A 24,539-nucleotide genomic window follows, 5' to 3' on the forward strand; every position below is an offset into this window, starting at 1 on the left:
ACCCGGTCTGTGCTTTCCGTCTTCTGGCATGCAGAAGACGGAAAGCACAGAACGGAGACCAGAACGCAGGTGTGAACCTAGCGTAAGAAACATTGTAATATATTGTATTACAGATCTTTATTATTAAGCTGTAGGGGCCCTGTCACCGCTTCACTTCAGTTAGCTCTTCTGTCAATCATCCCTGGTAAGCTTGCAGAGATTAAGGGATCTATTGGGGCATTTTCTCACGGCCGCCAGGACTGTCATTCCGAGACACTGGCGCAGTTCTACTCCGCCTTCCATGCTCGAAAAAGCTCTGGTCGCGGAGGACTTTCCTGACTACTCCAGGTTTGAGCGCCTCTGGTGGCCTTGGGTGCTGTTCCAAGAATCCTCCGACTTTTCTGCTTCCTTTTCTTAACCTTCTTCCTCCCCTTCCCTCTGGTCTTTCCTCCCTGTTTCTGGTCCCGTCTCTTCCCTTGCATCTTCTCTTGTTGTCTGGTCTTTTTGCTTGTTTCCTGTGCTTCTGTCTGTTTTTCCCTTTCCCCCCTTGTGGCCTGTGAGCCTCGTTCCTTGATTTGTTTGTTTATTTGGACTTATATTGTGTTATACATTATTGAAAAACCTTTAATAAAACCCGATTATACATATTACTAAGCTGTTCTCTTCCTCCTTATCTTCAATCTGACTGCTGTTTACATAAGATGTATCTCAGATAAGGGGGGGGGGGGGTCAGAGGTTAGTTAATTGATTTATTACCTCATTCTGTGCACTGGTGAACTCTTATCTACACACCTAGCAGTGTTAAAAGAGTGCAGAGTGGAGCGCTCACAGTTATTCAAGTGTCTCTTGCAGCAGGCTCCCCCTCCACTCTTCATAGACTAATATGGAGAAAGTATCTTTCTGAAAAGTGGAGAAGAAAACAGATTTCTTTAATAAGGTTTCGTACATTAACGTCAATACTATTGCTCCTCAGTAATAAACTAGACTGGGCTGATCACCTGGAGGCGCTGCACAGAAAGGGCCACAGCAGACTCTACCTGCTCAGGAGGCTGAGGGCCTTCGGGGTCCAGGGGCCACTTCTTAGGGCCTTTTTCAACTCTGTGGTTGCTTCAGCCATCTTTTTCGGTGTGGCCTGCTGGGGGAGCAGTATATCAACCAGGGACAGAAATAGACTTGACAGGCTGATCAGAAGGGCCAGCTCTGTCCTGGGGAGTCCCTTGGACCCAGTACAGGTGGTGGGTGACAGAAGGATACGGTCCGTGGTGACCTCCATGCGGGAGAACAAATCCCACCCCATGTATGGGACCTTGATGGGACTTGGCAGCACTGTAAGTGACTGTCTGCTTCACCCCAAGTGTGAGAAGGAGCTATTGCAAGTCCTTCCTTCCAACCGCGACCAGGCTGTATAATCTACATCAGACCAAGCAAGAAACACTCCGCACAGAGAACTAAATGATCCTTAAGTGTTCCTTCTTTCTTCTTCTGTTCCTTAGCTGCTATGGACTCCTAGTATATCTTCTCTTCTCAGCATATGTGTGTCCTGTAATATATTCCTGTGTATTATCCTGTATCTGTATTACTAGGCTGCTGTAACATACTGAGTATCCGCACTGTGGGACTAATAAAGGATTATCTTATCTTATCTATCCCTTTATGAAAAATTGTTTAGAATTGCAGGTACGCTTTAAGGACTTCACAGGTCAGAGCATCAGTCATGAGAAGCCAAATCCAGGAGTGAGACAATAACACTGTGCAGATATTTTCCATTATCTCTGTGTTGCCTCCAATCCTGGTTTTGTCTTACAAACCCTGATGTGTGAATAATGCCTTATACTCTGCCTGAGTTGCAGAGGCCGATCATTTTAGATTTATTAAGACTGACGTTACTCATGGCAATCTTTATAGCTCCGGATTACCTGGGGGGAAGTTTCTGGTGTCAATGTTAGGCACATCAGATTAGGCCACTGGCTCCGCCTCCTGTATGGCTTTACCACGCCCCCTTTTTGGGAAAGGAGTGAAGGTGGCGCAGATTTTAAAAAGTTGCAATTTTTTTCTGCAAAACCTTGTTTTACACAACTAAGTGAGACTGGTAACCAAGGCTTAGTAAATCTGGGCCATTGTGCTAATGTCCATCTTAGTCCTGGCCACATTCGCCGTGGTATTTGCTCAGTGTATGGATGTGCGGCTACCGAATAACAAAGGTTGTGTTTATTTTGGGTTTCTCTTATGATTTCCCGGCACAAGTAATTAATAATTAGCTCCGCACCAGATTACAACACAACGTCAGGTCCTAACCATCGACTATTACCCCTAAGAAGCCGCTGTAGCCAAGGACTCCTAAAAGACAAATCTAGTGCGATCATGTACAGAACATGTGAACTGCATAGAAACTGTGTATAGTACCAGAGAATTAATATAATAATGTACAGAGCACCAGAGAATTAATATAATAATGTACAGAGCACCATGGGATTAATATAATAATGTACAGAGCACCATGGGATTAATATAATAATGTACAGCACCATGGAATTAATATAATAATGTACAGAGCACCATGGGATTAATATAATAATGTACAGAGCACCATGGGATTAATATAATAATGTACAGAGCACCATGGAATTAATATAATAATGTACAGAGCACCATGGAATTAATATAATAATGTACAGCACCATGGAATTAATATAATAATGTACAGAGCACCATGGAATTAATATAATAATGTACAGAGCACCATGGGATTAATATAATAATGTACAGAGCACCATGGGATTAATATAATAATGTACAGAGCACCATGGGATTAATATAATAATGTACAGCACCATGGGATTAATATAATAATGTACAGAGCACCATGGAATTAATATAATAATGTACAGAGCACCAGGGAATTAATATAATAATGTACAGCACCATGGGATTAATATAATAATGTACAGAGCACCATGGAATTAATATAATAATGTACAGAGCACCAGGGAATTAATATAATAATGTACAACACCATGGGATTAATATAATAATGTACAGAGCACCATGGAATTAATATAATAATGTACAGAGCACCATGGAATTAATATAATAATGTACAGCACCATGGGATTAATATAATAATGTACAGAGCACCATGGGATTAATATAATAATGTACAGCACCATGGAATTAATATAATAATGTACAGCAGCATGGGATTAATATCATAATGTACAGCACCATGGGAATAATATAATAATGTACAGCACCATGGGATTAATATAATAATGTACAGCACCATGGGATTAATATAATTATGTACAGAGCACCATGGGATTAACATAATAATGTACAGCACCATGGGATTAATATAATAATGTACAGCACCATGGGATTAATATAATAATGTACAGCACCATGGGATTAATATAATAATGTACAGAGCACCATGGAATTAATATAATAATGTACAGCACCATGGGATTAATATAATAATGTACAGCACCATGGGATTAATATAATAATGTACAGCACAAAGGAATTAATATAATAATGTACAGCAGCATGGGATTAAAGGAGTATTCCCATGTCCCTTGCTCACTAGTCTTCGCTGCTGCAAAGACTTCTTTCTTCCTGGTTTTCTACGTCAATTGGTAGGCGGGGTTTCATACGCAAAGCCATACTGTCCGACAACCTCCAGTTTAGTTCCGCCCCCAAATTAGCATGTAGCTCCGCCCACCACATAGCGTGATCCTATGGGACGACTGAAGGGCCTGTGATGTCATCAAAGTTCCTATAACGCTTGGTTTAGCTTGTTCTATATAGAGTCGGCTAAATCCTAGTGAGCAGAGGGACCAGGTCCTTTAGCCCACTAGGATGTAGACTGTTTTATATAAGAAAGCAGCACTCAGTTCCCCCCTCCTTTATATGAGAGCAGGAAGCTAGGTCACATGTGTGGTGTAGACACAGGAATAGCTACAGACACAGGCTTGCTCCTGTGCACTTAGCCCCTCCTCCCTCCCCCCTGAGAGCAGGCAGCTAGTCACTTGACATTTCAGCAGATAATCCCAAGGGCCATAGAAACGCAGTGTCAACAATGAAGTGAATAAATTAAGCTAGTGGACAAACAAAGCAGTTTTGCTGAAGCATTGTATTTAGGAAAAGTCTTACATCCACATTAACAAGCAGTATAGATAGGATCCTTGTGATGGGACAACCTCTTTAATGGTGCTATATAAACAATAATAATAATAGTAGCACTGACACTATCTCATGTTAATGTGTTTTTTACCGATCCAGTTTATGCACCAGTGTATAGTATTAGCGTCTGCTTCTTTGCTTTTTTTTTTTTGTTCTATTTTCTGAGCATGTGCAGAAAAAACGGATAATAACGAAAAGTATAACAGACGCCATCACTGTACTTTAGCCCTAATGTTAAAAAATAGCAGACACTTCACGTCTGTCACACGTCCATTATTTTGAATGGACACAATTGCGCCGCGTATTATACATGTGACGAATTTGTTGAACACGGACACTAGCGGATAACAGATCAAATCCTATTGAAATCTAGGCGGTATTTATGACAGATCTGTCAGCGTCCGTTATGGCGCCCGGTCTCCGGTTTAGCCAATCCGGACGGTTTCCGTCTTCTGCCCCGCGAAACTGGACAGGGGACGGACACCCGTTCAAAACCATTCACTTGAATGAGCGTCCGCCTGTGTGCGCGGCACGCAATGCGCCGCGTTTAAGGGACGTTTGCGCCGCAATTTTGACGGTCGCGGCGTTAACAAGACCGCAAACATGCACCGTCAAAATCGCGGTGCAAACGTCCCCGTAAAAGCGGCACATTGCGTGCCGCGTTTACTCCGTGTGAACGAGCCCTTAGGGTATCTGAGCATACAGCGACTGCGCCACAGTGGCCAAGTCTTGTTTCAGTGGCATTAGCCGGAGCTGGCCCTTCCATGGCTGCCATGACTATCAGGCCTGCTCTCTCACACACTGCACTATGGCCGCCGCCTCTCCGGTGTCTTCGTCTCCTAGTGAGATAGTTACACGTCTCAGTACAAACACACCGATGTCAAATTCAGCGAGGCTGGACGCTACTGCGCATGCCCAAAAGATCCCACTCTAGGCCAGAGCAGTAGAGCGGCGACTGATCGCTGGCGTCCTGGCTGAGGCTTGTGTGTGGGCTCGGCGCGCAGATAGTTGGGCCTGCGGAGGTGCTGCCTGAGGTTGTAGTCAGCGGTACAGCCGGGTGACGGGAGGTTAGTGCTATAGTAAGGCTGAGCGCTGCCTGTGGACGGTAAGTACCCGCTACACCGGCCTATACACCTATATATACAAGTATGAGGGACGTGGGGATACTTTATACAGTCACTGCAAGCGGCTGCGTCTCACAACTTCACCAAGACAACTTGTCTTCAGGAACAAAGCTATATATAGTTAGAGGACTGTACCATTGTGTCTGTATTTAGTATTACAGCATAGAGAACCCCCCCATTGCAGCAAGGGATGGAACATGCCATGCACAAAGACTCCCTCCAGCTCTGTATTAGGCTAAGTTCACACATTGCGTATTTGATGCAGATTTCCGCGTCCTCTCCGTGCTCCGTCCTCCTCCCATGCAAGTGAATGGAGTTTACTAAATCCCGAACACGAGCCCTATATAAATCCTACGTTCCCTGAGCCATTTCCAGGCAGATTTCAGCTGCTGCGAATGGGATTTGTCAAAGGAGATTTCTGGCACTAAAATATGGATGACCTTAATGTAGGATCCGTCGTCGATATTAGAGATGTCACTCGAAGCCCCCGGGCCCCGTGCAAAATCGATCAAGGGCCCCTAACTTAGTTCCATTTAGAATAGTGGTAGACACGGGGCCACCTCGGGGTCCAGGGCCCGGTGGCGTCATCTACAGCAACGCCCCTGGGCAGGGATCTGACACCTGGAGACCTCACATATCAGTGACACCTAAGTCATGTGACGGCACTTTGATCAAGCACGTGATCGTTAGTCAAGCTGCAATACCAAGAACAGCCACCATGCAGTGTACGGCGCTGTGCTTGCTAAGTAATAACGAGACTGCAGCGCTCATCTGTAAGCCACTGTCTCTTCACCAGCTGATTGGTGGGGGTCTGAGCAAATGGAGCCCCTAACCCTGCAAGAGTAGTGCACGGCACAGCTCTTAAGGGACATAGAGACAGGTAGCCCAAGCACTATCCTCCCTCCTGGGCCCCATCTTCTTACTGTCACTGCGAGGCCGCCATCACCAGTCATGTTGCTCACAGTCCCCATCTAAAGCAAAGCTTAGGTAGCGAGCTAATGCGGGGAAAAAATTAGGCAATATTATCTTTTTTCTGTATAGTTGGGCCCCAGAATGAATTCCACTAGTGGGCCCTTGGTATCCCGGTGTGATACTGGGGCCCCTGTTCTCAAACTTATATTGAAAACCGCTCCTCAGAAGAGGTCATCGGTATTTCTGGAAAATGTTACCTCTTTAAAATGTCATTCCCTTGGCTAGGACTGTAATATGAGGCCGATTTTTCCTATGTAAAATCTGCAGCCTAAGTCGCCTCATGCAATACATCTAGGATGCAGAGCCTCTAGGGTTAACATCGACCGTAATGCAACGTCCGAACGTGCCTCCATCGTACAGAATATACGCTATAAAAACGGAGGCGTACAGGGGTACAGCAGAGCCCACGGAGGTGTAATAAGCCGTGTCGCCATCCCTAGCCCACAGTATATGGCTGACACCCAGGATCTGCATGGCACGACTTGCCCTGGTTTTGCACAGATACAGAGTAAGGCTCCATGTGCGACTATAAAAAAAAAACACACCTTGGGCGGTAAAACTATTAACCCATTAAAACAAGGGGACAAATCAGTCCGCCAGGACTAAGAATCATGTCTCAGGATCGGCGGGGATCCCAGATATTAGACTGATCGTATACTCTACATATAAAGATGGCAATGCTGATATTCTATCAGTTCCAGGTCCCCCAAATGGGACCAATAACTGCAGTCTATGGGGAAGGGGTCTCTAATGTGTTTGTCATATACCTGGCATTGCAGAATCTCCTGTACCCTCTGACGGGTGATTCGCCAGCATATATTACCCATAGAGAGCGCGACTTTACTGTGCACTACATGGATATGTCCAATTACTTCTCCGGTAATCTGTTCTCTTGTGAAATAAGATAATCCCTTTTACTTTTACACGGTTTCGCTTCTTGCCAAGCAATTACGTGAAGCGCGTCGTATCCCTCGCTCTGGAGTGTGGCTTGTTTGCCGAAGTAAATTTGACAAAGTATTTGCACCAGCGTTTGGCTGCTGTCCAACTCAAAGAGAGCGACTTCTGAATAAACTCTCTGAAGGTTCTTCTACCCTTTACCCAAGTGACCGATTTTGCAAATTATTTAAATAGGTGTCCTATTAGGGAAAATATGGAATATTGTAATCTGTACAGACCAATGGGTTTGCAGCTCAGTCCCATTCAAGTGACTCGGGCTCAGCTGCAATACCAAGCACAGCCCAGACGCAATATATGGCGCTCAGTATTCAGTAAAGAGTCTGCAGCAGACACTTATATACTTTGGGGGACCACATGTCGAACCCCCCACGATCAGATATTGGTAACCTATTCTAAGGGTATGTCATCAATATTTAACTCCAAGAAAACCCCTTTAACTGCCCCATGTCAGGACACCCCTATACATATTAGAGGGTCAGCGCCATCTTGTCTCCCACTTGTTTCCATCCATAGGCTGCAGGCTATACCACTACTACCTTGTATACGGTGCGGAGATGTGTGTCCTTTGTCTTTAATCTTTGTTTGTTTCTTAGGAACACAATGCCGTCCCACAAGACGTACCCCTCCTGTCTCTTCTGTGGTCTGGTCTCTGCAGTATTAATATTGTCCGCAATAGCAGAAGAGCACGTACATCCAAAAGTGGAAACGGAGACGCACACCGGCAGTCGTTTCGATAAAAATGTGGTACACGATAAGGAGTAAGTAGACTGACCTGTAATAAACTTTTGACCTTAAAGGGGTTGTGCTGTTAAGAACACTTGTCCCTTATACACAGGATAGGGGATAAGTGTCTGATTTTTGGGGACCTGACCACTGGATCCTTCGGCGATTAGGAAAACGGGGAACAGAAAGTGCCCCTAAAGCCTTGTGAGCGAAGCCGCCAGTGTGGCCTGTGCTCCATTCACTTCTATGGGGCTACATGAGATTATAGTTCTGGCAGCCCCATAGCAGTGAATGAAGCAGCGATCACACATGTGCACTGGTGCTCTATTCACAAGAAGGCTTTAGAGCAGGGGTAGGGAACCTGCGGCTCTCCAGCTGCTGTGAAACCACAACTCCCAGCATGCTCCATTCACTTCCATGGGAGTTCCCAGAACAGCAGAGCTAGTATGCATGCTGGGAGTTGTAGTTTTGCAACAGCTGGAGAGCCGTACGTTCCCTACCCCTGCTTTAGAGGGACTTTTGGTCTCCCCATCCTCTTGATCTCTGGGTATTCTGGACCAGCAATCGTGCACTTAAAGGGATTCTACCATTAAAACACATTTCTTTCTCGTTGACATGTAGGAATAGCCTTAAGAAAGGCTCTTCTTCTCCTACCTTTAGATGTCTTCTCCGCTCAGCTGTTCCATAGAAATCCCGGTTTTCGTCGGTATGCAAATGAGTTCCCTCGCAGCACTGGGTGACGGGCCCCAGCGCTCAAACAGCACAGAGGGTGTCCCCAATGCTGCGAGAGAAATCTCTCCAGCACTGCCTCCATCTTCTTCAGGAACGTCCTCTTCACGCGTCTTCTTCCGGCGCAGGCGGTCAAACTTGTAGGCCTCAGGCAGAGCCGACTGCGCATGCCCACAGGCCACAAGAAAATGGCCACTTGCTTACTGTGTAAGCAGCCATTTTTCTTGTGGCCGTAGACATGTGCAGTTGGCCCAAGGCCTACAAGTTTGACTATGCGTGAAGAGGACGTTCCTGAAGAAGATGGAGGCGGCCCTGGAAAGATTTCTCTGGCAGCATTGGGGACGCCCCCAGTGCTGTTGGAGCGCTGGGGCCCGCCCTCAGTGCTGCAAGAGAACTAATTTGCATACCGATAAAAACTGGGATTTCTACGGAACGGCGGCACGGAGAAGACATCTAAAGGTAGGAGAAGAATAGACTTTCTTAAGGCTATTCCTACGTGTCAACGAGAAAGAAATGTGTTTTAATGGTAGAATCCCTTTAATCCCTATGCTGTGGATAAGTCTCCTTCATGGTACAATTCCTTTAACACGAAAATACAGGTAGGTACGTGCTCTTTCATTGTGGTCACATGTTTCCTAGAAAATAGCTACTTCTGCTTTTTAAAAGAACATTCTGGATGACACCTATTGCATAGCTATTTCTAAATAACATTGAGACACCTTCTATTAATTTATCGTTAACCCCGTATATCCCTCACCATTATTCGACTCCTAGCCTTAGCACTTCGTTCCTTCTACAGCAACATCTCTAAAGGTGATAAGCGTTGCCCATGAATTTCCACAATGGACACAACATTTAATATAAATCCTACTCCTCTAGTCCTCACTTCCGCTTTTGTTCCGGTGAGGGAAGGTTCAGGAGTTCGGCAGTCCTCTGATTTTCCTTTTTCTTTGAAGTCTTGCAGGTAGAAGAGGTTTTGTAAATAACATAGGCACTCAAGCAATAAAAGCTGTAACAAGCATTACAATGACTATAAAGCTTATAACAATCCACCAGTAGTGACCTGAGTCCTAAACGCCATTCTTCCCAAGCTCCAAGAATGATCCCCAAAGCTTTAAATGGAGGCCATAGTAATAATCTATCCAGACCCAGACCCGGCACCGATCAGCTGATCCTGGTGCTGGAAGTGAATGAGGCCCAAAGCACACAGGTAGCCCATCTACTGTATAGCAGTGCCGCTGGATACTGCAGCTCCGTGACTATTACTTGAATAGGGGTTGAGCTGCGACTATCCCCATCCAGTGCAGTAGCTTCCTGCGCCAGGAGGTTGCTGAATCATCAGATTAGTGCTGGGTCTGGGTGTTATACCTCTGGAAGACCCCTTTAAATGAGTCTTCATGTTGCATCTCTTTGAGAAATCCAGTATTTTCCCAAGCCTTCGCCCATTTTCGTCCTGTGCCGTAATAGTATGTCACTAGTTAACCCAGGCCCTGTACTATTGCATTACTGCAGAGCTCTGCCTATGCTATTACTTCAGGGTGCTGCTCGCTTTGTACACCGGACGCCCTGCTTTTATTGTAGGAGTCTTCCAAACTTCTTGCTGCACTAGGTTCTCCTACTATATACACGACGTGCTCCAGAATGCAAATCAGCAGAGCTTGACTTGCATAGACAATGAATAGAGATGAGCAAACAAGTTTGGATCGAACTAGATTTAGCATGCATTTTCCAAAACTTTCAGGTTCAACACGAAACAGAAGGGGGCCCAAAAAGCAGTGAGGGAAGACGAGTATAAATGTATTTTATTTTTTTTAATGCAGCCACCTACTATACTCCAAGCTCAGAAAGACCCCAAAGTATAATCATTCTGCTTCCGATTCTATCCAAACAAGCTTGGCCCAAAACAAATATTTGGCCGAACCTGAAACGAATCCTCAGAGGTTCGTCCATCTCTAATAGTGAGCTAGCAGGGATCCTGGGAGATGTGAAGTGCAAGTTTTTGTGTCTACAAGTAATTTTCCGCGTTGCATTGCATTCTATGTAGATTATATCTTTGTATTTTGTAGCTTTGCCGATTATTAATCTTTAGTTTCTCGCTCTTTCCCGCAGACACATAATGGAGCACTTGGAAGGAGTCGTTCAGTATCCAGAGGCAGAAATGTCCCCTCAGGAGCTGCAGCTCCATTATTTCAAGATGCACGACTACGACGGCAACAGTTTATTAGACGGCCTCGAGCTGGCAACTGCAATCTCGCATGTGCATAAAGAGGTTTGTAACCAAAATCTAAGGCCGCAGAATAGGAGTGAACGTCTCTACGAGTACACACTCTTGACTTTGACACCCTTGTCATATAATGTAAACCAGTTACCATATTTTTGCTACATAAACATAATGTCCAGGTCATGTAGATAGAGTACCCCTTCCGAAAACCCTAACTTCTTCTATACATGGATGAAATGTCACCGTAATACACCCGCCGTGTTGTCTTTGTGGGTTGCAGTTGGTTCCTGCAGCTACTTAACATTTCATTAGATGGGCCAAAATCTTGGTTGGTTATAAAGTGCGCCCTGACACTTTTGTATCAGTCAGACCCCAAAATTCCACCACAGACTAATGCGGAAGTGGGGAACGTGACCCCTGAAATTAATTTAGACCTCAGATATTTTCTTATCTGCTGCTATATCTTCCCAGCACCCTCACCGCCTCTGCTTGACCCAACAAACCTTTGTGGCTATACATACAAACTATTGGGAACTGCCATATGGCAATGTCCCCCTACTATTACTATTACTACTACTACACAGCCTATGACTTGTTTGCAGTGGCCCTTTGACTTCCATTCCAGAGTAAAGTGTCATCACTGCGGGCCTGAGCTTGTTTCATGGCCCCCTTTAAAGGGATTGTACACGGGCAATGTCTTACTCACCTCTTGCCCGGGTTCTATATGTTGGATGGCAGGATTCTGGGTGTTTTCTGACACTGGATCACATGCTGGGAACCAGCACCGACTCCCTCCTATCCATGTTCATTGGTATAACATGTCAATGGGGGCTGGCATTACTATTGCAATGATGGAGACTGGTAGTCACCATATACACATACTATCATTGAACATGGAGAGGAGAAGAACGAGATGGGTGCAGAAAATTAGTTCCAGTCATGTGATCTGAGGACAGAAAGCCGATGTACAAATACATAAAGGACATGGGCGCGAAGGGAGTGAGAAATATTCCCTGGATAATCCCTTTAACTCCACCACCGTGTCCTACCTAACCCTGATGTTTTCCTGACTTAATATCTTATTCTTGGGTTACTAATACTATGTATCCTGTGTCCATAATACCTGATTGGTGGGTGTCTGAGACCCCCAACGATCCCGAGAACAAGGTTCCTTTTCCCACTGCTGCACGTTCATCCTGACTGCAGCCATATTTAGTGTAGGCATGACCAGCGGTGGATGGGGCTCTCATTCACATCAATGGCAGTGCCGGAGATTGCCGAAGTGCCCAGGATAGCCGAAATTTCCGACTGTGTGAACAGGCCCGAACCCTCATTAAACCTATGGCAAACTTTTAGAAATTTTTTCCATCATCCAAAAAAAAAAAACGTATCTGCCCCCTAATAGAAGATACAGACAAGCTAATCCAATCTTTGGTTCTTCTTTTAGGGGAGCAATGACCACACCCAGGATTTATCCGAGCAAGAAATGATGAACATGATAGACGACGTTCTACGGGACGACGATAAGAATAACGACGGATACATTGATTACGCCGAATTTGCTAACTCGATGGAGTAAAGACTGTTTGCCGATGGGCGTCTTCTCTCCTAAATGTGACAGCGATACACTGTTTATATCTTTCTGTAACGCACAGTTGTCTGTATTTTTGTTGTTGGTCCATTTTTACGGATTGATGATGAATGTACTCTAACTAGAGTATCTATATTAAAATCCATTTAATGTTTTTTAAAAATCGTATATCCATTTTATTTTTATTTTTTTTTGTAATATCTGTAATAGTAGTGAGCATGCTTGATGTACAGTATATAAGACAGGCGACCTCTGATGTTATTTGTAGATTTCTCAGCTCCTCTGGACACTGCCTAGCACGCTTTGCTACTACACAATGTATCCTATTAATATTATAGTTTGTGTGTTTGGATGTTTGTTCCTCAATCACAGCCAAACGGCTGAACGGATTTAGGTGACATTTCACACATACCTACATATTCAAAAGGAAGGAGCAATAGGCTACTTCTTAGGTCTCACACTCACCCGGTATCCCGACCGCGACCGGCGAATGCTCTCTCTGCCTCCGCTGTAGGACCTGAGATGGCGTCATCGCAGGTCTTTCAACTGGGCTGCGATTGCGTGGCTGCAGTCTGGGGCCAGGCCGCAGGGGAAGCTGAGCAGCCTCATAGGTTCGTGGCATTGCGTGGGTGGCACCAGTCACAGAGTCCGTGCTGGAGAAAATGGCGGCTTCTCCTGGGTCCGGAGCGACGCTGCCAAGCCAGCCGGGAGCGTGGAGCCGGCAGAAATTCTCGCCGCATCAGCACCCAATCGCCAGACGGCCGCATAAGCAGCAGGGAAAAACAGCCACGGGACTCTGGCTACCACGCCGCAGCGCCGAGACGCCCTATAGCAGCCTCCAGGTAGGGCTTGCTGTCTGCGGGGATTAGGGGCTTTCACAGTGCATGGGGGGGGGGGGGGGGGGAGGAAGAGGGATGTCGGGGCTCCGTGGATGAACAGGGTTGTTGGGGGGGGGGGGGATGTTGGGGGTCCGTGGATGAAAAGGGTTGTTGCGGGGGGGGGGGGGGAAGTCATGCTGGGGGTCCAGGGATGCAGAGAGGGGGGGGGGAATGGGATGTTGGAGGTCCAGCGGGGAATGCGGAGCCAGGTATCCAGGGGTGGGCCCGCAGGGAACTGTGGTAGGGGTGCAGCGGGGCGTGATTTACATATCTTCAACCATCGGGGGCCATTGTTGCAAGCCGCGGAGAGGGGACGGTGGGGCGTTCGGGCAGGACTGGCGGTAAAGGGTGCGCCACGGCGGGGGAGACACATGAGGGAGGGTGCATTGAAGACGGTGGGCCCGGGCGTGCGCAGGAGGTGGGTTGCACAGGGTGTCAGGGGGCGGCGGACGAAGTCGCGGGTACTGCTAGTTTGTTATAAAAACCAAAGGCCTCAACTATAAATTATTTGTGGCAAAGCTCTGTTCCAAGATTCGGTTTCGGTTCACAGCATTCCCATTGTTCATTGTTCTAAAATAGGAAAAAGGAAGCAACCTTACACATAGTGGTAACTAGAAATCTCCCATGTGGTTGAGTGGTAACACAGTAGATGACCTCTGCGTCTGGTCCTTACTTTATACCCCTGATAACATTGATTCCCTTATGCTTTCCTTACATACATCCTGGTACTATAGGTTAGCAAGATGTAGGAGACATATGAATGGCAGTATGACTTTAGCATCAGACTACACAGGGTTTGGTGGTTGTTTTCTACCCCAGTAACGGGTTTGCAGAGGAATGGTATACACAGGGCATAAAGCTAACAAAGCTGACGAGTGCATTTCTTGCACTGGTTAAAGGGGTGCTCTACTTTTTTATGGCATAGCGAGGCTTAAAATAACATATAACATAGAAAAAAACAAGGGAAAAGGAGCCACAGCCCAACTCACGTGTAATTCGAAAAAAGTAATGGAATTCGTGGCATTTGTGGCACATAGCTGTGTATATCAGAAATGTAATAATCTCATCACAGTATATATAAGTACAGGATTATAAACCACCTATGTAAATTAGATCGCTAAGAGACATGGTGCGATATGATATCTGTATAAGTTGATACCCGAAACACTACCAAAAATGATGATAAAGGCAAAAATAAACATCTATAAATAAATAAATAAATAAATGATAACCAAAAATTTCCAAAAGATGACGGCCTATTAGTAAACTTACATACCCAATACCCTAACTTGAACCAACAGCAAAGCTGCCCACAAGAAAGATGGTTGCCCCAAATCCACATAGGCTAGTGCGCAAAATCCAAATGAAGAGCAGTGATTGGCCACATTGGATAGATCACGTGACCAGGGATGAGTAAGCGCTGATGCCCAGAAAATCACTGCTCAGCCACTGTGCGGGCCAAAGGCCTGGAATACCGGGGACCTGCACGGAGACTCCCTTGCAGATCCACAGCTGAATAGACAGGTAAGTATATAGTATTAGTTCTATTATGCCTCACTATGACATACAAATAGGCTTTATTTCTAATATACACCCCGGTCCTCCAGTACCCCATGTTGCTGCTCTGACTCCCACTCACGTCACCGACTTCCCCCTACTAAAACCACTGGCCCATTGGGTAGAGTTAGACAAGGGTCACAAGAGATACAGCAATGAGAATTCCAGCAGCGTTCTGCAAAATAAATGCAGTACCAGGATCCAAGCTGTAGATTAGTAATAAAGCTTAACCCCTTCAATATGGGACGGGTGCACCAAAATTCTGATACCACTTTCTGTCGCAAAGTAAGAAAACTGTTAGGTGATAGTAACAGACTAGGCAGGTGCACCAGATGTATCAGCCAGTATCAGCCACTGTAATAAATCCGGCACTGGTGAAGACTGTTGTGTTGTTTAGTAATTACACCGAAATAGTAAATCAGACTTGATGGGGTGCAGGACCGAGAGTCCGGAAGTCCTGGAGCTAGAAGAGATATCTACGTCAACTAGCTAGGAACTGCCATAGATGTCCATTCTAACTTGCAGCAGGAAATTGCCATGTGCTTTAATAAATGAGTCAGGTTGAGGCCTGGCCCCGATCCCCGCCGCTTGAGGCGCACATTTGGCACAAGAAAGTACCTTGCACCATATACGGACCTTAGGGCCCATGCACTTGTCCGAGTGCATCCAAATTTATAATGGAATGCAGTCAGATGACATCCAAGTGTATTCCATGATGCATTCGCATCTATGGGGTCTTCCATTCCGAGTAGAATAGGCCCTGCTCTATACTCATCAGTGTTATCGGAATGGATCCAGAAGCCCCATAGATGTGAATGTATCACGGAATGAACTAACTGTATTCCATGATAAACTCAGCCCCCAACTGGAATGCACACTCGGACATGTTCACGGCCCTTAATACCAGCCCTCTATGAGAGTCTTCTAGCATACAGGGATTGATGAATTTGCCACAATACAGTATTACCTGATGGGGGTCTTAGAGATAGAAACTGAAATATTGGGACCTCCACAGAACATCTTGCAGCTCTTACAATGTAACATTTCAGATTCTCTTCATTTCCTGACACCTTCCCATTGTTGGAGAGTTCTCAGAACGGAGCGATATCTACCCTGGGACTTTGTCAGTGAGGACATGGAGGCCGGACATGTTATTAGTCAGTCTTCGCTCCCCCTTCTCCTGACTGTTGCACTTACTGACCTTTCCACCTTAGTTGTGGACTTTAGACCTGGGCTTTGGAGTCGTAAAACAGTTCCCAACTCCAGGTCTGACATCCAAAAAAAATGACTGAATATTATATAATAGTTTATAAGGTGCGGAGCTTGTCACATGTTTACTGTCATAGGAATTTAGGAAACTTATGAGACGTAAATCATAGAAACTTATTTCATGTTCTGTAAATCTTAATATAAGACTGACCCAGCCGCCGTATCGGCCTCAGCATAAGACGCGTCCGTCTCTTCTCGCCCAGCTCGGATTGTGTCTGGTGTCCACTGAAGGTCCTGTTTGGACTCCTTTGGGCCGGTTGTTGTTTCCTCTTTCTGGACTTTGTCGATCGCGTTCTGATTATACAAACTATACATCTAATTAATTCTACAATATTAATCATATGGATTCTTTTATTTTGTAGCCAAAGACAGTAACTTATTTCCAATTAAAACTTCACCCCAAACTGTCCCTGACTCCAACCCCGCAGTACTATTTGGCTAGATTGGGGGGCTCTATCTCTGACTCTATGGGTTCTTGTTTTGCTTTTTTATATGTTGTTTTTGACCTCGGAACCAGCCCCCCAACCCCAAAATAGCTTTTCCCCTCCCTCCTCTCCTGATTTCACAGGCAATTACCTATGCTATAGGGGCTGGATTTACTATAGTCAGCCCCCCAATTACCTATGCTATAGGGCCATGATGGTGAACCTATGGCACTCAGAGCCCTCTCTGTGAGCACCCATCTGTGGGGCCACTTTGCAGCAGATTGTACTGTGTGGGGCCCACTGCGGAGCAAATTGTACTGTGTATAGGCCACTGCGGAGCAAATTGTACTGTGTATAGGCCACTGCGGAGCAAATTGTACTGTGTATAGGCCACTGTGGTGCAGATAGTACTGTGTATAGGCCACTGGGGTGCAGATTGTACTGTGTATAGGCCACTGGGGTGCAGATTGTACTGTGTGTGGGCCATATTGTACTCTGTGGGGTCCCTTCACTATTGTTATCACACAGTATCTGTTTTATAGCAGACAAGTTATATTATTACAGACAGTCCGTAATTGTCCACAATTCTGGATCCGCACAATACTAAGGTCAAATTGCCGTGTTGGCACTTTGTGATAAATTAGTGGGTTTTGGGTTTCTGTTTGGGCACTCGGTCTCTGAAAGGTTCGCCATCACTGCTATAGGGGCTGGCTTTACTATAGTCAGCCCCCCAATTCCCTGTCAAATCAGGAGAGGAGGAAGATGGAGAAGAAACTCAGGGTCGGGAGCCGGTTCTATAGGGTGTTGGGCGTTTGTATATACAACCTCGCCATAGGCTGCTCCGCCTCTCGGTGACGTCACTGACTACGCTCTACTGCAGTTGCAGGTCCACAGAGTAGAGCAGAGGCAGTCATGTGACTAAGAAGTGACGCAGCAGCTTGGAAGGCAGAGCGCTGCTATAAAGTGTGCTATATACCACCTCGTACAGACAGTCATTGAAGAACTGTTTTTGTCAGGTCTTTTATGTCTGGTCCTGTACATAGCCATGAAAGAAGACACATTCCCATATACAGATATTTATTGTGAGCATCATTGTAACATTAGCAAATCATAGGGTATGCGAGCCATATTACTATGTTGTTACAATGTATTATTCTGATGCTAGGTTTACATCTGTGCCCAGATCTCTGTCATCCGCGACCATCGAGGGACCCAAACAATGAACCTGACGACCAAAACACTGGTTACCAACAGACACTGGTGGACCCCATAGACCAGGGGTAGGGAACCTTCGGCTCTCCAGCTGCTGTGAAACTATAACTCCCAGCATGCTCCATTCTCGTCCATGGAAGTTCCAAGAACAGCAGAGCCAGTATGCATGCTGGAAGTTGTAGTTTTGCAACAGCTGGAGAGACGAAGGTTCCCGACCCCTGCCATAGAGCAGGATGTGATTTTTCGGGTGTCTGCCGCTTTGATACTGAAACTGGCGAAGAGAAACGTCCTGTGCTGGAATTTTCTCTCTGGCGGTTTTTGCAGCGGAGTCTCCAATAAATGTGAATTTAGCCTAAGCCATGATGTATAAGCAATACCCAGCAACACATCTGGAATCCAGACTTATTGCATTAACCAAAACTGATACATTGTAATAAATGGTCAGCTATGTAACTAGCACAAGGAAAGTCACACGACCGCGTATAACGTCAGTAAGCTAGCCGTGTTTATCATGACTACATATGACCCATTATATTATAGAGGCCTCATACACATGTCAGAGGCCCTGAGCCCGGAGCAAAACTCAGGACGGGTCCTATACACTGAAGAAAGGGAATGATGCCATAGTGGCATGGACGGCCCATAGACATCATCCGCACATGTCCATGTCATTCAACCACGGACCCAGCACATATACATGGGTGATTTCATGTAGTCTGAGGCCGGGTTTACACTGTGAATTTTGCTGCGGTGATTGCTGCCAGGCAAATTCTGCCATGAAAATCTTCTTACCCACAGCAGGAAGATTTCTTTCACTTGTGCAGCTTTTTTTTATTGCAGATTTTGCTGCAGTTTTTTGAGCCAAAGCCAGGATTGGACTGAGCAGAAGGGAGAACTATAAGAACTTCCTATATATTTCCCCTTCCTTTTGTAGCCATTCTTGGCTTTGGCTCAACAAACCGCAGCAAAATCTGCATTAAAAAAAAGTTGCGCTTCCGCAACGTGAGGCCGCAGCTTAAAGAGGACCTTTCACCATATCCGGGCACAGGCAGTTCTATATACTGCCAGAAAGCTGACAGTGCGCTGAATTCAGCGCACTGTCGGCTTTCCCGATCTGTGCCCGGTGTGAAGAGCTTACGGCCCGGTACCGTAGCTCTTCTATGGTCAGAAGGGCGTTTTTGACCATTAGCCAGAGACGTCCTTCTGCCTCGCGGCGCCTATCGCGCTGTGCTGTGGAGCGGTGAGGAACTCCCCCTCCCTCTGCTCACACAGCTTGTCCGTAGACGAGTATTATCAGGGAGGGAGGGGGCGTTCCTCCCCGCTCCACAGCACAGCGCGATTGGCGCCGCGAGGCAGAAGGACGTCTCTGGCTAATGGTCAGAAACGCCCTTCTGACTGTAAAGCGCTACGGTACCGGGACCGATAGCGCTTTACACCGGGCACGGATCGGGAAAGCCGACAGTGCGCTGAATTCAGCGCACTGTCAGCTTTCTGGCAGTATATAACACTGCATGTGCCTGGATATGGTGAAAGGTCCTCTTTAAGGGCTTGCACCATACCGTGGCTCAAAGTAAAGTCTAAGCTACGTGACCGATTGCTGACTAGTCTAACTAGTTATTCTTTGGGGGCATATTAAATATAATCTGTGAATGTGAAATGAAGATCGCAATCTTTAGTCCGCTGTATTGTCCGCCATTAAAGTCTTATACAGTGCCATTGATCACTGACGATTTTGTTGCGTCAATAGTGATTGTCAGGAGAGCTTCAGCCTAAATGTGCCCAAACGTAGGAACCAACCCAACTCCTAAGAAAAGCATGCTAACTGTGCTGTTAGAATCTAAGACAGAGCTTTGCTCCTTGGCGTTACATCTCATAAAGCGTTTACTCGAGTCCATAGTGTTCTTGTCCTAAACTCAACCAAGTCTAACTCCAGTGGGAAGGCGGATCTAAAGCGGCCATAGGTGCTAAGGTTATCATGGATGATGATAATCCAGTGCTCGGGGAATTGATGGATCTAAGTGAGTTGTACCAGTCGTCATGTTGTCGCGTGGGAGGGGCGCCAGATTGTAAATGAGGATGTGCGCTTGAGCACATGAACTGGCCGACGGACGATGGGGGCTGATAACCTGTAGGGGCCATTGATGTGAATCGGGGAATGTGGTTTAGTGTGTGGGGATATTGATACTGACGGGACGCCGGGGACATAGAACAGACTCCAGGCATAAGGCTGCTGCAGGCGATCATGCCACTTGCTGTCACCGATTTCTGGTTTGTCCTTTCGTGTTTGCGATGTTTGGCTCTCCGGTTTTGAAACCAGACCTGCGATAGATAGAAATGAATGTAAAATTAGACTTCAAGTAATCGCCCATTTTGTTCCAAAATTCTGGAACTTGTAAGAAAAAATGTATTTTCCTAATCTGCTTTGAATTTCAGACTGTAAATTTTTTTTATAGTATTTTCTGCATATGGTGATGGGAGCTGCCATCTTGCTTGAGTCTTTGTGATATTCTCCTAACAGCACCTGAAAAATGTGCTTTACTGGGCCACAAGGACCCTAAAAAAACAAAGACTAGAGACAACTCATTGTGGGAGATGGATCCAGGGCTCCTGACAAACTCAAAATGAGTGAATAGTGCAGCCAGGAGACAGGGAAGTCTAATAGGATGCTTGGCTGTATAGTTAGAGGTATAACCAGTAGGATGCTCGGCTGTATAGCTAGAGGTATAACCAGTAGGATGCTCAGCTGTATAGCTGGAGATATAACCAGTAGGATGCTCGGCTGTATAGCTAGAGGTATAACCAGTAGGATGCTCGGCTGTATAGTTAGAGGTATAACCAGTAGGATGCTCGGCTGTATAGCTAGAGGTATAACCAGTAGGATGCTCGGCTGTATAGTTAGAGGTATAACCTGTAGGATGCTCGGCTGTATAGCTAGAGATATAACCATTAGGATGCTTGCTGTATAGCTAGAGATATAACCAGTAGGATGCTTGGCTGTATATTTAGAGATACAACCATTAGGATGCTTGGCTGTATAGCTAGAGGTATAACCAGTAGGGTGTTCAGCTGTATAGCTAGAGGTATAATCAGTAGGATGCTCAGCTGTATAGCCAGAGGTATAACCAGTAGGATGTTCAGCTGTATAGCCAGAGGTATAACCAGTAGGATGCTCAGCTGTATAGCTAGAGATATAACCAGTCGGATGCTCAGCAGGTCTATGCATGAGATTTGGATCTCTGTATCTCGAAAATTAAACTCTGGCCACCATGTTTATGTATTAGCAAGCAGGGGGTGTAGCTATATGGGGTACAGAGCTAACAATCTCTAAAGGCCTTGAAGCCTGAAGGGGCCCAAAAGCCTCTCTACAATGTAAGAAGACCAATATTATAGAGGTGGGGGCTCCAGTATATATTGTACTATGGGCCAGAGGCTTAAAGTTACAGCTCTGTTGGCAAGTGAACAATTTTATATGGGGTATAGTGAGGTTTGTTTTTTTTCTTGCACATTCAGTATTAATGCCATACATCAGCACACGTAATGTACACGTATGTACGGCCTTACAGCGTCTATGCTGAACATACAACATGCGCACATAATAGAAACTGATTTTGTTACTTTTATTCCGGTATCTCCGTTAGATTGCTCACCTGTATCCTGGCCTCATTCAGCTTGGTGATCTTTGCCAGTTCCTCTCGACAATATATATCAGGGTAGTGGTTCTTACTAAATGCTGACTCCAAATGTTCCAGCTGTTCTTGACTAAACGTTGTGCGGTGTCGGCGTCGTGTCGGGGTAGGATAATGGGGCGGAACGTGTCTGTTTGATGTCAATAATCCACCGCCGTCTACGCCAGAGACGTCTGTAAACCCTTTATAAGGACTATCGATGTCTGAAAAGAGGGAGGAAACATTGTTTACTAGGGGCTGACTTATCGTAGAGATTCATATCACGTATATACGCACAGAGATGATGATTTAAAGGAGAACTCCAACCTTAAGGAATGCCATTCCATGCAGATTTAATTCCTTTACTGCGCCACAATGTATCAATGTTCCTTCAGATCTATTTGTGTTTATAAATACAACAATATTGCTAGAATGTAATTAAAAATATGTCATTAATGAGCAGCGCCTCCTGGTGGCCAAAAACTTTTTTTTTAGTACTTTTTAGCTTCCGCTTGGTTCACATCTTGGGACACCTGGTGCAGATCTGTCACAAATGGCCAGACGAAACATTGCGGCGAGCTTCATTTTTTTCGTCTGGCGATATCAGTTACAAAATAACGGGCACCAAGTGACCCCTTTATAGTCAGTGGGGTTCCTAGGGCTCTGTCTATGTCCACCTATCTGTCCATGTCCAGATAAAACACAGCTATGGTAAATCATGTGCATGTGAATACAGCTGTACACTGATATTCTTAGTGTCAGGCTTCTTATCTACAGACGTATTACATATCCATAATAACATCTGTCATTCAGCATCACGCCGGACCTCCACGTGTCTCCAATCGTTACAACGGCTTCAATTACAATAAAGTTACAATAAAGTAGCAACGGAACAGAAAAACAGATACTTTCTTCCTATATATTGTAACAATATTTCATCACAAGTATCAAATATGAGCAGCACATCGGGAAGTGGATGACGTATAAGGTGCACTTCACATCTGCGTTCGGGACAATCCGTTCCCCTCTCCTGAAATCAGTAGTTTTCTTTCCGCATTTTTCATGGAGAAAGCACATAGACCCCATTATAATCTAGATAGATGATAGATAGATAGATAGATAGATAGATAGATAGATAGATAGGAGATAGATAGATAGATAGATAGATAGATAGATAGATAGGAGATAGATAGATAGATAGATAGATAGATAGATAGATAGATAGGAGATAGATAGATAGATAGATAGATAGGAGATAGATAGATAGATAGATAGATAGATAGATAGGAGATAGATAGATAGATAGATAGATAGATAGATAGATAGGATATAGATAGATAGATAGATAGATAGATAGGAGATAGATAGATAGATAGATAGATAGGATATAGATAGATAGATAGATAGATAGATAGATAGGAGATAGATAGATAGATAGATAGATAGATAGATAGATGATAGATAGGAGATAGATAGATAGATAGATAGATAGATAGATAGATAGATAGGAGATAGATAGATAGATAGATAGATAGATAGATAGGAGATAGATAGATAGATAGATAGATAGGAGATAGATAGATAGATAGATAGATAGGAGATAGATAGATAGATAATAGATAGATAGATAGATAGATAGATAGATAGATAGGAGATAGATAGATAGATAGATAGATAGGAGATAGATAGATAGATAGATAGATAGATAGATAGATAGATAGGAGATAGATAGATAGATAGATAGATAGATAGGAGATAGATAGATAGATAGATAGATGATAGATAGATAGATAGATAGATAGATAGATAGATAGATAGGAGATAGATAGATAGATAGATAGGAGATAGATAGATAGATAGATAGATAGATAGATAGATAGATAGATCATAGATAGATAGGAGATAGATAGATAGATAGATAGATAGATAGATAGATATGAGATAGATAGATAGATAGATAGATAGGAGATAGATAGATAGATAGATAGATAGATAGATAGGAGATAGATACATAGATAGATAGATAGATAGATAGATAGATAGGAGATAGATAGATAGATAGATAGATAGGAGATAAATAGCTAGATAGATAGATAGATAGATAGATAGATAGATAGGAGATAGATATAGATAGATAGATAGATAAGAGATAGATAGATAGATAGATAGATAGATAGATAGATAGGAGATAGATAGATAGATAGATAGATAGATAGATAGATAGATAGATAGGAGATAGATAGATAGATAGATAGATAGATAGGAGACAGATAGATAGATAGATAGATAGATAGATAGATAGGAGACAGATAGATAGATAGATAGATAGATAGATAGATAGGAGATAGATAGATAGGAGATAGATATAGATAGATTACAATAGGTAACCAAGTGTTCACAATATAAATGATAGTTTACGATAGATATTAAATATTAGAAATAGATCACTATAGATAGAATATTATAGATAATGGATAGATAGAACAATAGATAATGATAGCTATTAGACAGATTTTGATATAGAAAAATAGATGTTAACTAGAAAAATAGATTGTTTATGATTGATACAATATGATAGTTTTTGCTAAATTAGATAGATAGATAGATAGATAGATAGATAGATAGATAATAGATTCGATATCTGTATTTTATTTGATACCTGGATTCCCACTTACCGGCTGTTGATGTCACGGCAGCGATCTCGGTGTAGACTTCATGGTAGTCTGTACATTTCTTTTTGGAGGCTTTAATTCTTGCGTCTTCCATCTTTGGGCTGATTTTCGGGTCTATACGAGGACCAGTCACCGGGGTTTAGTTGTCGTACTGATGGAGCTTCTGCTTCTTTTTCCACAATTTGAAGTTATGAGGTGTGATGTCACCGGTGCCCTGTGTGGGGCGTCCTCCAATCCCCTCCGTCCTCTGCTAATTACATAGAGCTCCAAACTAATCAGGCAAGGAGAGAACAGGCCGGGCTCAACCTCTGACCTGACTGAGACATTGACTGCAGCCGCCCATTGTAAGGTGCATACAGTTTGGATAATAGACATCTCTGACT

At 44.5% G+C, this 24,539-nt stretch overlaps 2 protein-coding genes across 2 annotated transcripts; one reads left to right on the forward strand and one right to left on the reverse strand.

The window, feature by feature from the left end:
- The first annotated feature begins 5,166 nt into the window (after positions 1-5,166).
- Positions 5,167-12,579, forward strand: MCFD2 (multiple coagulation factor deficiency 2, ER cargo receptor complex subunit). Its single transcript, XM_075266476.1, has 4 exons — positions 5,167-5,266; positions 7,808-7,972; positions 10,776-10,935; positions 12,335-12,579. The coding sequence occupies exons 2-4, from the start codon at positions 7,815-7,817 to the stop codon at positions 12,464-12,466; spliced, it is 450 nt and encodes a 149-aa protein (XP_075122577.1). The 5' UTR covers positions 5,167-5,266; positions 7,808-7,814; the 3' UTR covers positions 12,467-12,579.
- A 7,163-nt stretch (positions 12,580-19,742) lies between these two features.
- On the reverse strand, positions 19,743-24,250 carry LOC142196518 (homeobox protein prophet of Pit-1-like). Its single transcript, XM_075266477.1, has 3 exons — positions 24,160-24,250; positions 21,467-21,708; positions 19,743-20,138 (listed from the first exon to the last, which is right to left on the reverse strand). The coding sequence occupies exons 1-3, from the start codon at positions 24,248-24,250 to the stop codon at positions 19,743-19,745; spliced, it is 729 nt and encodes a 242-aa protein (XP_075122578.1).
- Positions 24,251-24,539: the final 289 nt, after the last annotated feature.

This window comes from Leptodactylus fuscus, chromosome 3, assembly GCF_031893055.1.
Source record: "Leptodactylus fuscus isolate aLepFus1 chromosome 3, aLepFus1.hap2, whole genome shotgun sequence".
NCBI lineage: Eukaryota > Metazoa > Chordata > Amphibia > Anura > Leptodactylidae > Leptodactylus > Leptodactylus fuscus.